The sequence below is a fragment of the Saccopteryx bilineata genome, chromosome 1 (genome assembly GCF_036850765.1).
Source record: "Saccopteryx bilineata isolate mSacBil1 chromosome 1, mSacBil1_pri_phased_curated, whole genome shotgun sequence".
NCBI lineage: Eukaryota > Metazoa > Chordata > Mammalia > Chiroptera > Emballonuridae > Saccopteryx > Saccopteryx bilineata.
The window spans coordinates 203,664,905-203,682,464 of NC_089490.1; the positions used below are offsets into that span (position 1 = coordinate 203,664,905).

At 47.6% G+C, this 17,560-nt stretch overlaps 1 protein-coding gene across 1 annotated transcript in view; it reads left to right on the plus strand.

Moving 5' to 3' along the window:
• The window catches only part of QRFPR (pyroglutamylated RFamide peptide receptor), a 30,835-nt gene extending 24,567 nt beyond the window's left edge, over window positions 1–6,268 (plus strand). Inside the window, exons 4-6 of the mRNA XM_066252702.1 lie at window positions 3,439–3,674; window positions 5,167–5,264; window positions 5,925–6,268. Coding sequence (XP_066108799.1) covers window positions 3,439–3,674; window positions 5,167–5,264; window positions 5,925–6,268 — 678 coding nt within the window. The remainder of the gene's footprint in view (window positions 1–3,438; window positions 3,675–5,166; window positions 5,265–5,924) is intronic.
• Window positions 6,269–17,560: the final 11,292 nt, after the last annotated feature.

The following is a 17,560-nucleotide window of genomic DNA, read 5'->3' on the forward strand; positions in this document are numbered from 1 at the left end:
TGACAGGTGTATGGTGGTGTCACATTATGGTTTTGATTTATATTTTCCTGATGATCAGTGATACTGAGCCTCTTTTCATAGGTCTGTTGGCCATCTGTGAGTCTTTGGAGAAACGTCTTTCCATGCCCTCTGCCCATTTTTCGATTGGTTGTTTATTTACTTTTTTGTTACTGAGCTGTATAAGTTTCTTCTAAATTTTATATTGCAACCCCTTATTGGATATATCATCTGTGAACGTAGACTGCCAGTCAGTAGGTTGTCTTTTCATTTTGTCGATGGTTTCCTTCGCTGCGCAAAAGCTTTTTAGTTTGATTATTCTTTATTTTGTTTCTCTTGATTGAGGGGACATGTCTCAAAAGATATTACTCAGACTGATGTCAAACAATTACTTTCTATGTTTTATTTGAAGAGTTTTATGGTTTCAGGCCTTACATTTAAATCTTTAACCCATTGGGAGTTTATTTCTGTATAGGATATAAGAGAGTGGTCCAGTTTAATTTAATTTAATTTTTTTTTTTTTTTTTTTGCACATGTCTGTCCAGGACGATGCAGCCTGGTTTCTGATGTGTGTGGTAGAGTGAGTGAGGGGGCTCCACAGGTGAGTGCAGAGAGCAGTCCCACGCCTCTCCTTGCTCCCTAGACACACGCCCTGGATGGAGACTGTGCAGGCCCTGGACTCTTCCAGCCAATTGGGTTGTCAGATTCCTCTGGTCACTTTCTGTCAACAAGTACAGTGCTAGTTTCGTGATTAGAATGTCTGGTCCAGAGTCAACATCACTGAATTTGTCAATGAATCAGACACGTCTTCCTTCCCCTGCTGTGAGCTGTTCTCAGGCCTGGAGTCCAGCCCTAAGGAGAGGGGAGCGGTCCCCTTCTCTGCATCCTCTCCTGTTTCTCTTTCTCTTCCTCTCAGCTACCAGGAGCCGGTGAGGAGAGTGGGGAGAGGACGGGGCAGGTGTCCTCTGGTCTCATGTGGTGGCTTCTGAGTGTGACTGTTGCTCTTGACTGATTCTTTACTTCTTGGGTGTTTTTGGGGTAACTCCACTAGGTTCCACCTGCCGCTCCCACTGTGACGGTGCAGGAAGACCCGTCAGCTTCTGCACATGACTCTGTGACCCGACCCTGCCCTGGAACCCCCCCACTGTCAGAGCCCTTTAAGAAGTGGCCCAATCCTATGCCCATTTGTGGGGTCCATTTTGCACCCACAGAGCTCTAGGAGATTTGTGCATTTTTAAAATACAGTGTTAGCTTATGCTCTAACTACATTATATAGATGAGTTTTTATATATTCCTGCTCACAAAAAATTAGGGGATATTTCAAAATGAATATGAAGTGATAAAAGATCCCCTAATTTTTGTGAGCAGGATATTTACACAGAGGCATAGAACTCATTTAGTTTGTAGACCATGCCTGTCACCTAATTGGCAAAGTCAGCCCTTGCTGTCAGATCGATGAGCCAAATCATATTTTCTGCTTTCTGTCAGGAAAAATATAAGTTCATTTTTTCAAATTAAATGAATGTATCTTTTTATGCCTCCCCCGACCTCCTTCTCGCTTCGAAATTCTATTAGAGACTGCGCGCGCGAGCATGACGGGGGCTGGGAGCTCCCTCTGGCGTGAAATCAAGAGCCCCTACCCCGCGTCTCCACCGACCCCCTCCGCTCTGCTCCCAGCGTGGGTCTACCTTTCGGGGCTGACATCTTTGACAACTGTCAGGGCCCGAAGCCACCGGGTGGTTCAGTTAAAACTCTCACCTCTTCTGCCCCTTCCCTGTGGAAAAAATGTGAGAGGACATCTCAACACCTGTCAAAACACCTCCCCCCTTCCTTTCTAATATCAAGCTTTATCCTGAATAGAAATATACTTAATGCAGGGAAAAGCACAAAGCCCTATCTCTCGTGGGTTGGTGGCACCCAGGTCAAGGTGGGTCCCCTGACATCAGCAGTTTGAACCAGGAAAAAAAACAAGCTCGGGTGCCCTAGAGTAACATTGGTGGGGTGAGGGGACTGGTGTAAATTGGGACAAGGTGACGATGAGAGAGGGAGTGGAATGTGGACCCAGTGTCACACCTCCAGCTCAGCCATCCTCTGAGGCAGTGGGATTTTTAGAGACGTGGGTGTTTGGAAATAGAAGTCCTTGATTCTGGTTTTCACCAAACCATAGAGTGAGTGTGCTGTCAGTCCTTTCTGTCCCCGACAAGGTGCACCTGTCTGGGATCGGCTGCCCTGTGCTCACTTAGGTGCGTCCTTCACCGGTCCCTGTGCCTGTTGGCAGTGGTAGCCCCATCTGTGTGCTGGGAGTCAGAATGAATTTCGTTTTAATATCCTCTTCCCGGGCACTTTGGATCTTGAGCTTCTTATTCACCGAGTGTTTTCATTCTTAGTTCGTTGTCTTTGTAAACAACACCAAGACCAGAACTCGGGGTTTATCTTTGGTGAGTGTATGGAAAAGCTTTCTTTCCGCCTTCTATTGGCATGGATGACTGGCGATAAGATTTGCTGGAAGGCAGATTATCTGCTGGCAGCAAAACATACGTCAAAGACCTAAGGTATTCTTCATCTGGAAAGCTCCAGCGTGAGTAAAATGACAGCAGTTGTGATAAATTCTCTGGCTTTTATTCCTATTATCTGGAGAAATGACCTTTGAATAGAGGTTACATGTTTAGTGTGTCCTAATTCGCACTTGCTGTTTTTATTAATATTGCTATATAATAAGACATGGGAACTCCTAAAGTGAGTCTGTCAGAAACAGTGTTGATAAACAAACATTGGCCTTCCATGCAATACACCCCTCAAAGGCTTCTAACTGAGTCCGAATAGGGGTAGATTAGCGACAGTTCGAACCCCCATGTCTCGTTCCTCTCAGAACCTAAAAGCTACCGGTGTCTTTTTCACACTCTGTGTAGCAACCCGATCACTGTGACCTGAAGCAGCACTAACAGAACCAGACTCCGGTTCTCCGCCTTGGGGGTGGGGTGGGTTGGGGTGGGGTGTGGGGGAGTTGACCCCTGGTGAAAAGTTTGTCTCCTCCACAACCGAGGAAGCAAAATGAAGTGACGTTAAACTAGCCGGCCCGCCATACAGGAGATGACCTCCGTTCATACGTGGGTCATTGAAGTGCTCCTGTGTCTCGTCAACACTTATGACAGGAGGGTAAAAAGCTGAGAAAGATAAAAAGTGAAACAGTTTTTGGTCCTCGAGTCCATTTGAAATATAGGAAAGAAAGTATAAGCATCTGAAGCAGGTCATCAGCGATGGGGAGCGGGTCACTCCCACACTTTAGAACAAAAAAACAGTCACAACAGTACGTCATTGGACGTGGTCGCCCCGTGGTAAACACGTTAGGGTGTGAATCGTGCGGAGTCCCCACAGCTCCTGGCTTTCTGTCCCATGATGCAGATGGTGGGCTCTCCTAACAGAATCCTTCTTCCCTCAAAGATTAAGTATGACTTCTTATATGAAAAACAACACGTCTGCTGCTTGGAGGAGTGGACCAGCCCAGTGCACCAGAGAGTCTACACCACCTTCATCCTTGTCATCCTCTTCCTCCTGCCCCTGGTGCTGATGCTTACTCTGTACAGCAAAATTGGGTATGAACTGTGGATCAATAAGAGAGTGGGGGACAGCTCGGTGCTCCAAACCATTCATGGAAAAGAGATGTCAAAAATAGCCAGGTGGGTGTGATGAAACACCATCCCACTTTCACGTGTGTTTACTGTGTTGTGCCGGAAGGGACCGTGTTACCAGGGGTCTCAGGATTCCTGGGTGATTGGGTCTTTGTGTATTTGCTGTTCATATGCAGGGTGTGAGCTGTCCTTAACCTTTTGAGAGGCAGTGGGTGGCAGGAAGAAAGAGCCAGCTCACCAGCTCCCAAATCCACCATTACAGACAGAAACTTTCTTGGAATTTAGACATTGTTCTGTTTTCCTTGATGTGTCTGTACGGCACTGGGGGGGGGGGGGGGGCTGTGGGCACTCCCCTCTCTGCCACCCACCAGCCCCATGATGTGGGTAAGACTCCTTCCTCCCCGGCCCTGTCTTCCTTGTGGGTCTCAGGGAGCACGCTTCCATCCTTCCTGCCTCCCACCCGAGCATGAGGCTGAAATACGTGAGGTGACGTGTTGGAACACCCTCTGGAAACCCGAGCGTGTGAATTAGTTCTCGGTAGATGTTATATTCCCTGAGGGCACTGCTTTCAGATGGCAGTCGTTAACAGAAAATATATGAAACCCAACTCACTGCCATGACACTACAAGGGGTTCATTTTGTAATTTACACCGAATAGCTGTTAAAAACAAAACAAGCAGAACCTGATAAGAAGTCCAGGGGTTTGATGAGATTTTTTAGCATTCCTCCAAGTGTGCAGTGCCCTCTAGTGCCCTGTGCCTGGGAAGACATCCTTCCTCTCAGTGGACAGGTGCTCAGTCAGCATCTTGGTACTTAATGCTGATTTAGCCAGCCCTCCCGCTTCCTCGGCAGAGGGGCTACCGTGGTGAAATAAGAAATAAACGACAACTTTTTATACACTGAAAAGCACCATGCAAGCATGTAGAGTCCTTTCACATTTTTGGAGAAAACCAGTGTGGAAGCCTGGTCAGCCATGTTATTCAGAGACATAACCAAGGTTCCCATTTTAATTGTATCCTGAGGGCTTCCCACATTTCATAAATATTGATGTTTTCCTATCCCATGGATGAGTGCTCTTCAATGGAAAATGAATTGGCACTTAGGCACTGAAGTTAGACAGCCTAATGTTTAAATCCAAATGAGCCCTTAGGAGTTTAGATCTCTTACTAGCCAACCTGACGTTGCAAGTTACTAAACCTTTCCTGTCCCTGTGCCTCCGTCCCTGCACCTGCCCCAGGCTTGTTGGGAAGATTGATGACATAACCCAACGCCAAGCACCCAGCTGAAGGCTAGACCCACCATGAGCCCTCCCTGATCAATCACAAGGATGTTTACGAGGCGAGGGAGAGCAGGATGACGGTGACCCCATGACAGGAAAGAGGACACACAGCCCACGTTTAACCTGTTGTGGACTTGATCCCTCTCAGCGGAATTCTGGTTGGGAGGCCTAGACTCAGACTTTACTGTCATAGCTTTGCCATCGAGCTGACACACTTGCCGAGGGGAGGTTAACCGATACGAGCTGTCCTTGTGAGTCCAGGAGGAAGAAACGGGCTGTCGTCATGATGGTGACCTTGGTGGCGCTCTTTGCTGTGTGCTGGGCCCCTTTCCACATCGTTCACATGATGCTCGAATACAGTGAGTGTCTGCCCTCCTCCTCCCGCAGGGGGCCTCCTTTCTCTCCTGTGAGAGCCGTCCAGACCCGTCGCTCTTCACGGGGGAGACCAAGTAGCAAATGGTTCATGGGCTTCTGACCATTTTCAAGGTCGGTGACCAAGCCTTGAATGCTCACAGCAGATCAGGGAAAGGCGCGGGCGGCTCTTCCTTCACGCCATGTGGGCGGTTCTCCTGAATCATTTCTGTATCAGGGGAGGTGGGAGACCCTGACTTGAGCCATGTGCAGTTGACAGCACCTGGGATTTCAGCCCCTCAGGCAAGTATCCCTAAGAATCTCTGACTTCAAGATGACTGTGTTTCTAGAACACAGGTGAAGGGCAGCTCTCGCACCCAGGTTCTGTGCTGCTTGGAATCCAGTAGAAATGCAACAACCCTCCCCTCCCACCCCAACGGGTGCTGGGCCCTGAGCTGCGCTGGTCAGACTTGATGCTCTTAAAATGAAGGCTCCTCGCAAGGATTGTTTTTGATTTTTACTTTCAGACATTCTTCCCCACCCCACAGTGGCCTGGGGAATCTGTCTCATCCAAGTGAATTTGGTTACAGACGTTTGATAAAGAGAAGCGTTACTTTTCGGGTCACTAAAATGGCTATGTGTGCTCAAGTGTGTCCTTCCCGTTTCAGGCAACTTTGAGCGGGAAAGCGACGAGGTCACTATCAAGATGATTTTTGCCGTAGTGCAGATCATCGGGTTCTCCAACTCCATCTGCAACCCCATCGTCTATGCGTTCATGAACGAGAACTTCAGGAAGAACTTTCTGTTCGTGGTGTGTTACTGCCTAGTGAGGGAAACCATCTCTCCCGCACAGAGGCAGGGGCATGTGGGGATGACCGTGAGGCAGAGGCCAGCCGTGCTTTGCAGGAGAGGGAACCCCATGGAGGACACCAGAGGAGAGGCCTTCGGGGACAGCAATTTCCAAGTCAAGTGGTGCGACCCACCAGGGGAGAAGTGGCGGCGCCACAAGTGACAGCATTCCCTGTTTCATTCTGGACATTTGAGGGTCCCACTTTAGGCTGCAGGCACTCATTATAATGGCATCTTCATCATTAATGTCATTCTTCTTTTTCTCTCTCTCTCTTTTTTTGTATTTTTCTGAAGTGAGAAGCGGGAGGCAGTCGGACTCCTGCATGCGCCCGACCAGGATCCACCTGGCATGCCCACCAGGGGGCAATGCTCTGCCCATCTGGGGTGTCGCTCTGTTGCAACCAGATCCACTCTAGCGCCTGCGGCAGAGGTCACAGAGCCATCCCCAGCACCCGGGCCAACTTTGCTCCAGAGGAGCCTTGGCTGTGGGAGGGGAAGAGAAAGAGAGAAAGAAGAGCGGGAAGGGTGGAGAAGCAGATGGGCGCTTCTCCTATGTGCCCTGGCTGGGAATCAAACCCAGGACTTGCACACACCGGGCTGACGCTCTATCACTGAGCAAACTGGCCAGGGCTAATGTCATTCATCTCTGAATCTGAAAAGGAAATCATTTTGAGCAAAGGGAAAAGATCTTTTTTCCATCTGTACAACAATGAACAGAAGGACACACAAGCCATTTTTCCCCCCATAAAAATACACCATTTTACCTGAAAACACAATTTTGAAAAAAGTAGTGAAAAAAAAACCCCTGTCCTTGTAGCTGATAAAAGTGCATTTTAAACAGTCTTGTATAGATGTGCCTGGCAGTTTTCCCCTATCCTGTCGACGCAGTGTGGGTTTTTTTTCTGTGTTGTTAAATTGAATGAGAAGATACAAACAATGCCTTCCTTCTTGAGTGTGATTTTGGGAGGCAGTGTTGAAACTTGGGGATTCCATCTTTGGCAGACAAAGTCTGTCCCATATCATAACGTGGAGGACGACCGAGAAACAGCAGAATGACCGACGAATGAGATTCAGAGGCGGATGCCCAGGTGTGAGCTTCTTGTCCTCCTGCCAGCGTCACCACAGAGGAGGTGCCACCACTCCTCCCTGAGGGCACGGCGGCCACAGCCCCCGCGTGGGCCCCGGAGCAGGAAAGCACTGTCATGCTGGCACGTCCGGAGTTCTGAAGTGTGATCAGAGCCCCGCACATCACGGGCCTCCCTGTCTGCGCCCTTCTCCTTCCTGAGACTTGCCCTCAGCCCTGCCCAGCTGCCCATGCGTGCCCGTGTCGTCACGGGTTTCTCTGCCCAGAAGGACAAATCCATCTCACGTGTCAGTGGTTTTAAGCCCTTCATGTTCACCCGTGGGTGGAGAGGTGTTCTGCCACATCAAAGGGCTATTAGTGAAGTTAGGTGGTGACAGAGAGTCCACGCCAAGCCTGTGCCCTGTCACTGCTGTGCCCAAGACGGGCCCCACGGAGAGGTCCAGGGGGCCAGCAAGGTTCCCACTCTGCACTTCACCCAACGCTCCCTTCCCCTCTCCCCCTCCTCGCTCCTCAGCCTCCTACCTCCCTCCAAAACAGCAAGGACCCCGTCAGCACCCCAGATCCCGGGTGAGCAGCAGCCTCATGGCCCCATGGATCCCTCCGCCTGGTGTGTCTACGCTCCCCACTCCAGCTGGGCAGCAGGGAGGAAGGGCAGCTCGCGGACTCGTGGGGAATTTCAGTGGTCCAGCCTCATGGTTTGGGAACCGAGAACGCAGGCCATTGGGATCTTTCAGGAGGACATTTCAGTGTGTGTGTGTGTGTGTGTGTGTGTGTGTGTGTGTTCATGTAAGCATGAGTGAAAATAAAAAGACAAAAAACAAGGATGAAACTGTGCAGCGTTAGGATAAAAACGTCTGCACGGCACAGGAAAATGAGCAAAGTCAAGAGAGCAGAGCTGGTGTTTTGTTTTGTGTTGAAATGGACTCATTATGGTTTGTTTATATGCACTGTCCTCCTGCGACGCCTAGAAACTCTGTAACCAAACAATGATGATCACTGACTTGTTAGACCATTACAAATGAATCGGACTCACTGATTTTTGCTTATTCTTGTTTTGCTTATTCTCATCATCGAATAGCCCCCTGAATCCTCCCAACTTGGATGAGTATGTGCTGCGAATATGACCCACGTAAAGCAAACGAGTCCACACGGTTAGGAACCACTCAGTCACCCAGATGAGTGTCTTCACCACATCGGAGCTTAATCTAAAACACCTGGATATTAGATAACAATTTCAGTATTCACTGCAGAATTTCCAGACAGCCTTGCAGAAGCTTTTCTTTCTTTCTTTTCCTTGCTTCCTTGTTTTCCCTCCTTTGTATTAAAGCTGTTTCAGAAACAGAAGTAGTTTTAGCCCCTTTCTTTCCCAGGAAACCTATCATTTTGCTGGTGTAAAAGTCTGGGTGAGAAAGTGAGAAACTCCTGCTGTGGGCCACGGGCACCGAGCCCCAAGACGAGATGGCGGGACAGGGCTGTGAGCCTGTCAGGAGCTCCGCTTGCATGTGCAAGAGGAGCCCTGGTCACAGCCTTTCCTTCTCTTCTTCTTGACATCACAGTCCCCTCTGGTGTCTCTCAAACCCTTTGGTCTTCCACCCAGGGATCTGTTCTTCCCCCCTTTTTCCTCTCTCATCTTAGTCTCTCTGGTTTTCCCCTTAGCTGGTGCTTGGAGTGACAATGACGAAGGTCTCTTTGGATCCAGGTGGTAGGGCTGAGGACAGGGTACAGAGAACAAGTCTGCCATTTCTTAATGCTTGGGTAAAATGGCTATGACACCGGTGAAAAGGCACATATATACCTTGGCCCAGACCGCTGAGCCCTTGAATTCGCTTGGATCATTTGGCCACAAAGGGCTGTGTGTCTCCCACTCTACCAAACGACACCCCCTCCCCTTCTCTCATCACGGTGCCTCATGAATCAGGACACCAGCCTCCTATACACCAGTTTGACTTAAAGACTACTTTCTAAGTCCAAGACAACTTTAGAAAGAAGGGCCAAGGTGCAGGGCTTATCCACCTTATTCAAAGACTTATTATCAAGTACAATAATCAAGAAAGTGTGGCATTGGCCTAAGGACAGATGGAATGGCAAAAGAATAGAGAGACCAGATGTAGAAGCACATGTATATATATGGTCAACGTATTTTGACCAAGGGGGCAACATAACACAGTGAGGAGAGGGAAATCTTTCAACCAAAGAGCTCTGGAACAATTGGACATCCGAGTGCCCAAAACAGGCCCTTGGTCCTTACACTGCATGTAAACACAACTCATAATGCACCATAGACTGAAATAGAAGAGCTAAATGTGCAAATCTCCAAAATAAAATAGGGAAGAACATTTTGAACCCTGGATGTGGTGAGACAAAGATTTCATAGACCAGGCACTAAGAACCAGGAGCCTAGAAGAAACAACTGATCTAACGAACTCCATCAAAACAAACAAACAAACACCACCTAGGAAATGAAAAATAGACCTGAGCATGAAAGGTCATAGAAGCCAATTCAAAACAACCAAATACTGGGAACCCCAAATATTCACCAACCAGTGAATGAATAAACAAATGGTGTTAAAGCTATCTCACTTGGAAAGTTATTCAATAACTCAGCAATAGAAAGAATTAACTATTGCAACAACAAGGGCCCATATCAAAAACATTACAGTAAGTGAAAAGAGCCAGGCAGGAAAGACCATACAACCTAGGATTCCATTCACATGAAATCCCAGAAAAGGCAAAACTCCCAGGATAGAAAATTAGACACCCTACAAGAAATGGATGAATTCCTAGAAACATGCAACTTTGCAAGATTGAATCGTGATGAAATAGAAAATCTGATCATTAGTAAGGAGACTGAATCAGTAATTACCCTCCCCCCCCCCAAGAGACCAAAGTCCAGGACCAGACAGATTCACAGGTGAATTCTACCAAACATTCAAAGAAGATTTACTACCTAACCTTTTCAAATCTTCCCAAAAATTGAAAAGAAGGGAATCCTTCCAAACTTATTCTATAAGGGCAGCATTACCCCGATACAAAAAACCAGACAAGGACACTGAAAAAATAAACTTATATAGGCCAATATCCCTGAATCATGGTTGCAAAAATCCCCAAGAAAACATTCACAAATTGAATTCAACAATGCATTAACAGGCTTATCTACCATGACTGAGAAGGACTTACTCCAGGGATGCAAGGCTGGTTTGCCATCCGCACATCACTCAGCAGGATACTCCACATTAACAAAATGAAAGATAAAAATCTTACGATCATCCCATAACTAAAGAAAAAGCATTTGACCAAATTCAACATCCATTTGCAGTGAGAAACTCTTAACAAAATGGGTTTAGAGGGAACAATAAAATACCTCCACATAATGAGGGCTGTGCATGATAGGCCCTCAACTAACATCAAACTCAATGGTAAAAAGCTACAAGCTTTTCTCTTAAGATGAAAAACAAGACAAGCATGCCCACTCTCACCACGTTTATTCAGTATCATATCGGAAGTCCTAACTGGAGCAATGAGACAGGAGAAAGAAATAAAGGCATCCAAATTAAAAAGGAAAAAGGAAAACTGTCACTATTTGCAGACATAATTTTATATAGAGAAAACACTAAAAAAAAAAAAAAAAAAGAAGAAAACCAAAAGATGCCATCAAAAACTATGAGAACTAATGAGTGAATTCAGCAAAGTTGCAGGGTATAAAATCAGTATAGAAAAAAAAATATATGTTGTGTTTTTATATGCTGATGGCAAACTAGATGAAAGAGAATTAAAGCAAAAAAAAAATCCCATTTACAGTTGTACTGAAAGGGATAATATGGAGGAATGCATTTATCCAAGGGGCTGAAAGATTTGTACACTGAAAACTACGTTATCGATAGAAGAATTTGAAGAAGGCACAAATAAATGGTAAGCTACTTCATGCTCATGAATTGGAAAAATTACTATTGTTCAAATGTCCCCATTTCCCAGAGCAATCTACGGATTCAGTGGCACCCCTAGCAAAATTCCAACGGCACTTTTCACGGAATTGGGACACACACAGCTAAAATGTGTATGGGAATCACAGAAGATCTCAGAGAGTCAAGACAATCTCGAGAAAGATGAACAAGGTTGGCAGCATCCTGCTCCCTGCCTTCCAACTGTGTTAGGAGGGCTACAGTCATCGAAACAGCAATCTACACCGTCCTGGCTGCCAACTTTCCGCCTGGCAACCAGGCCATTGTGAGGTCAGCTGAATTCCTCTCACAGTGAGGTTGGAGCCATGCTCATGTCACCCCTGTCTGTTTGTCTACCCCTCCATTATATATTTGTTGAATGACCTCTACATGCCAAAGTTACATCTGCCATACTGGTTGCTCTCACTACCGTTGAGTCCAGTCCAGAGAATGAGATATATCAGGGGTCTGGAACCTTTTTGGCTGAAAGAGCCATGAATGCCACATATTTTAAAATGTAATATCATGAGAGCCATACAACGACCCATGTATGTTACATATTATCCAGTAAAAATTCGGTGTTGTCCTGGAGGACAGCTGTGATTGGCTTCAGCCACGCACAACCATGAACATGAGTGATAGGAAATGAATGGATTATAATACATGAGAATATATATATATATATATATATATATATATATATATAAATTTTTTTTTTTTTTTCATTTTTCTGAAGCTGGAAACAGGGAGAGACAGTCAGACAGACTCCCGCATGCGCCCGACCGGGATCCACCCGGCACGCCCACCAGGGGTGACGCTTTGCCCACCAGGGGGCGATGCTCTGCCCATCCTGGGCATTGCCATGTTGCGACCAGAGCCACTCTAGCGCCTGAGGCAGAGGCCACAGAGCCATCCCCAGCGCCCGGGCCATCTTTGCTCCAATGGAGCCTTGGCTGCGGGAGGGGAAGAGAGAGACAGAGAGGAAAGTGCGGTGGAGGGGTGGAGAAGCAAATGGGCGCTTCTCCTGTGTGCCCTGGCCGGGAATCGAACCCGGGTCCTCCGCACGCTAGGCCGACGCTCTACTGCTGAGCCAACCGGCCAGGGCCTATATTTTTAACATTATTTTTTTTAATTAAAGATTTGTCTGCGAGCCAGATGCAGCCATAAAAAGAGCCATATCTGGCTTGCGAGCCATAAGTTCCTGACCCCTGGGATATATCTTTGAACAAAGCTAACCAATCACACTGAAGACAAGAACATCCTCATCGTTTTGCTGTCATTTCTACAGCCTCAAGAACGTGATAAAGCTAGGTTTTCTGTGCAAAAAACGAACCTATGAGCACATATAAAATAAATTCTGCTTTAAAAGCCACCCTTATTCAATACAGACTCTCAGGCTGCAGTAAGCATTATCTCATGATTTTTGCCCCTGAGAGTTAGTCATTGTTTCTCAAGAAGGCAGACTCGCTGTATAAAAAGCAATTCACATTAAACAGTGAAGAGTGGGTCGAAGGAGAGCTACAGCTATTACTGTGGAAGTGCAGAGAAGGTCCTGGAAGAGTCAAGGAAATGCTGCTGTCATCAGGAAATGCTGGCTCCGAAGATTGCCCAAGAACGGATGAAAGCTTTGTGTTTCCATGGTAAGGGACAACATCCTTGCCCTTAGCTGGTCCTTCATAAATACAGGCCTCGCTTACAAAGTGACAGGCTCACAGTGTGTGGCTGGGTCGCTTCCAGGATGTTACTGCTTACTGGGGGTGGGGGGCGGGGGGGGGGGAGGAGAGAAATCATCTTCAGCAGCGAGGGACAAAATATATGACTGTCTGCATTTGTCCCCGAAGAGCTAGGCCTGAACTCCTCTCTCCCCCAACTCCTCAGGTACGTTTTTGGCCAGTAGCCCATCTCCGTCAATCACTCCCGCTTTGCGCTGTGTTATCTTAGCTCTTGTTAGTTCATATGCCCTTGGGTGACACGTATATACACACAGATTTCTGTAAGAGGGGCAGTGGGTGGGTTGTGCCCACTCTGGATTCCAGCATCTGAATAAGCACAAATACACTGCTCACAAAAATGAGGGGACCTTTTGAAGTGAATACGAAGCAATAGTGTGGCATTTGACTGGAACTGTCTGTCTGTCCTCCTGACTCTGGGACCATTCCATGGTTAGTGTAAGCCGCAGGGATTGGTTAAGGGGTGGGCATGTGGCCCGGTTCTGGCCAACGTGAGTCAGGCCCAGCTTTAGAACAGAAAAGCTTTGACTTTCTTGCTGGACTCGAGACAAGGGCTGAGGCGGCCATCCTGTGAATAACGCCCAATGGTGACTTGAGGACCAGGCCTCCCCTGAGGAGGTGGGTGCAGTGGATGAAGAGAAACCAGGCCCCGGGTTGAGCCTTACCAGGGATTGTCACCAAGAGCATGCCCACCTAGGTGGCAGTCCAATCAGTGCTGCTTAAGTCACTGGCAAATCTTGTGTTTGCTTTTTTTTTTTTTAAATCACTTACAACTGAAAATGTAGAAGCCACCGAACAAATAAAGCTGCATTACAGCTCTCTGCGCAGGTTTGCACATGGACCCACACACAGGGACCGCCAGAGGGCTGTTACTGGCCAGCGTGGGGTTCCACATGGCAGCGGGTCCCTGGCCCAGCGCCGCCTCGCTCTTTTCTCTGGGTGCCTGCTCCTTCACTCACTCAGTCCATTCCTCGTGAGCTCGGTCTGTACCAGGGATCTTGTTAGATTCCAAGACTCGTGAACGAAAACTATAGATGGTCTCCCGTGGGTGGAGCTTACTGTCGGCCGAGAGGTTAGACATTATTTACTAGGGACACACATCAAAATCAGGAGGGGAAGAACCACAGAGAGTCAAGAGGTGCTGAACAGTTAGAATGGGTGGGATCCGCTGTCCCTTGGCTATAGGTTTGGGGTAGGGTTGGCCGGATGGATCCCGGATGCCTGTGTAAGACAAGGGGAGACACGGGTATCATCTACCCAAGTCCCTGGGGTAGCGTAGAGCATTCCTCCCTTGGACCAGTTGAATTGTTTTGTCTTTGAGTCTTCCAAGAGATCTCAAATATCCAGTTGAATACATCTGGCTAACGTGTTAAATGTTTTCTTTGCTAACTAGGTTAGGAAACTGCTGTTTGATCTTATGCTCAGTGTTGTGCGAGTTGCATTTATATCTTATCTTGCCAACTGATCTGCGGGCTCCCTGGAGGGAAAGGTCTCTCTCTTCCTAAACGTACAGGGTGCCCAGAACTCAGTGCTTTGTCCTTCACAGCGGGTAAGCTGGTTGCTTGCGGATGAGCTGACATATTTCCTTATGTAACCGCCACTGTTCTCACTCTGTATTCTTAAATAACTCAAGTCATGGGGCCCAGCAGAAAGGCAGTGGTTGTAAGGTCCGTGCAACATTTATTAGAGACAGGACTGTAGCAGGACAAGATTGCAAGTGCTTAAACCGTTATGTTGAATCCTTGCTTTTGAGAACTTTATAATAAGCTCTCTGATCTGGATTATGACATTCCTGAAGGTTCTGAGAGGTGGTTTCTGATTCTCCATTCAAGAAGCCCTTGTGCTTGCCCGGGCAGGGAGCTGGGATAGAAGATGAAGGATACATTCCAGTCAGAGTGTGAGCGCCACCGTCCACCACGGTGCGGGAAGAGCTGGAGAGGTAGCCATGGTTTACCCACTAGTTGTCACTGAGACTGTCCCCAGGGCTGGGAATCACTGAGGACCTCTGAACAGCTGCCACAGAAAAGCCACCCACCCCATGACTGCCCTCACCAGCAGGGTCCAGGTTGCACTCACCCTAGTTTTATTCATTTCCAGCCATTATGGCTGGGACCCAAACACTCAGGTGTCCTAATGTCTTATTATCATTTCTGTTGGTCACCATATCCCTTGAGCTGCTGACAGATGTCAGCCAACTTGGGAGAGTCATTTTCTCTCTGCTGAAAATCTCTCCAACGATACCTTTTCCAAGGGGCTCCTAGTTCCCTTTCGCTTTGGTGTCTATTTCAGAGACCTTCCGACCCCTTCCCCGCATCCCTCACGTGTATGTCACTATCTGCGGTTTCTACCTTGTTTTCCGGTTTACAGCTCACCCCCATTTCCTCCTCACGACATTGTCACACTCCCGGGATGAGAAAGTACTTCTATTTACCAAGTATTTGAAAGACTAGAAATTGCCTGTGACTAGAGTGATACAGTATTATAGAGACAAATATTTACTTGAAGCCAAAAGGAAAGAAAACAAATTATAGAACAGTGGGTGAACACTCTAATTAAAATACATACATCACCTCCACTCAAATCAGTGGGGAGAATAGCCAGTTTAGAACCCTGAATGAAGGGTGATTTTCTGTTGACTTGAATCTGTTTGTAGAATTATGGTGCAAAATAAGAGACTCTTAGACTTTAACAGCAGGACATGCTCTAGAGTCCCAGAACATAGCTGTCTCGATCTTTCTTCATTCTCCACGAATACCTGCTCTGTGTTCATGGCCCATTCTTTCCATAAAAAATATCTGTCTAACTGAATCCATCCATGTCCAAGTTTATCTGAATAAATTCTCTTGGGAGTTCTTTTTCTCATAAACTTTTCATTGGAGTATACTACACATATACGCAAATCATAGCATAAAGCTTGAAGAATGAAAAGTGATTTTAGCATTTTTTTTTTGACATGGCTGACAACATTGGCTCTATTATCAACTCTGTCCCGGGTTGTCTTGTTAAATGAAATCCCAGCATACCCCACTGAAAGATCATTGTCAAGTAGCATATATTTAAAAACTTTAAATTTCCAGAGAGATCAGTGATGGTTGTAGAACCTTGGAAAGTCAGAAAATATCTAACTGTTTATCCTGACCAGGTGGCAGCACAGTGGATAGAGCATTGGACTGGGATGCAGAGGACCCAGGTTCAAGACCCAGAAGTTGCCGGCTTGAGTGTGAGGTCGCTGGCTTGAGTGTGGGATCATAGGTATGACCTCATGATTGCTAGATTGAGCCCAAGGTTGCTGGCTTGAGCAAGGGGTCACTGGCTCAGCTGAAGCCCCCTGGTCAAAGCACATATGAGAAAGAAATCAATGAACAACTAAGATGCCCCAATGAAGAATTGATGCTTCTCATCTCTCTCCCTTCCTGTCTGTCTGTCCCTATCTGTCCCTCTCTCTGACTCTCTCTCTGTCACACACACACACACAAAAATCTAACAGTTTATTGTTTTGGGAGCATTGGTCTGATGTACTGTCTGGACCCTCCTGGGCTGATAGAGGTGTGATCTTAGTGGGGTTCGGGGAGGTGGGGCAGGGTCACCTGGACACAGACACCTGCACTCCATCCACACACTCGGAGCTCAGAGGGGCAGATGGGATGCATTTTGGGGTTTAAAACTAAAGTGTCAGGTATTGATCTTAATGTGTCCTCGACAAAAATATGTCACGGTGATATCCTTATGGTTTCTCAGATATACTTGCTTAGAAAAACGCTTCAGTCAAAATATTCAGGAGATTCCGAAAGACAGCGAACAGGTCTCAGGCCTGACTGTGGAGCAGGAAGGACAGGGGTCCATAACCCCAGCACCTGACCCGTAGCCCTCGCTGAACGAAGCTCTTTCTGAAATGAAGGCGAAGAGGAGCCCAGTGAGTCCCGGATGAGACCTTCGGGCCAGAATCCTAGAGGCCGACCCTGAGAACTGGCTCACTCCCTGCAGCCCCTGAGCAGGAAACGGACCTTCCTACACGTACACACTGTGGTCTGGAGGCTCTGGCTACGTTTCCCAGATGCCGTGGGGTCAGGCTCCTCCTGACCCAGCAGCAGCCTGCTGTCTCAGAGACCCTCCTGTCAGCCCTGCCTCTCTCCCTGAGTGACTGCCACTCTGTCCCCCTTTAAGAGCACAGGGGACCCTCAGGAGGAGGCCCTCCCCCACGGCTGGGGTGGGCTCTGCAGGGAGGCACAAGCAGGAGGACCCAGGAGCCCTGGCCTCACGCGCCCACCCATTGGTCCATCTCAGGCCTGTGTCGTCCTGTGGAGTGAGGGCTAGGTGGAAGGCAACGGGACACCCTCTTGTCAGTTGAGGCAGAAAAGAGTTTAAGGGGCCCTTTGGGGGTGACGCCCCACATTCCTACAGGAAACAGAGGAGCAGGCTCTGGGCCGAGCTGGTAGAAACTGCTCTCACAAGGTATGAAGTATAGAGCCGGGGGACGGGCTGGAAGCCGCTTCTGCTGGGTACCCACCTCGTGCATCACAAGCCGCTTGGATTTGATTCATTCTTTCCAAATCAACTATTTTCTCTCTTTCAGTAGGCCTTCTTTTTCACATATTTAAATAAATTGTGGATGCATTTAAAACACGGAGAAGCCCCTTAAAAGCAAAGATGGCCACTACCCTACCAAACGCATGCAGAAAATTCACTGGACTGTACTTTTTTTT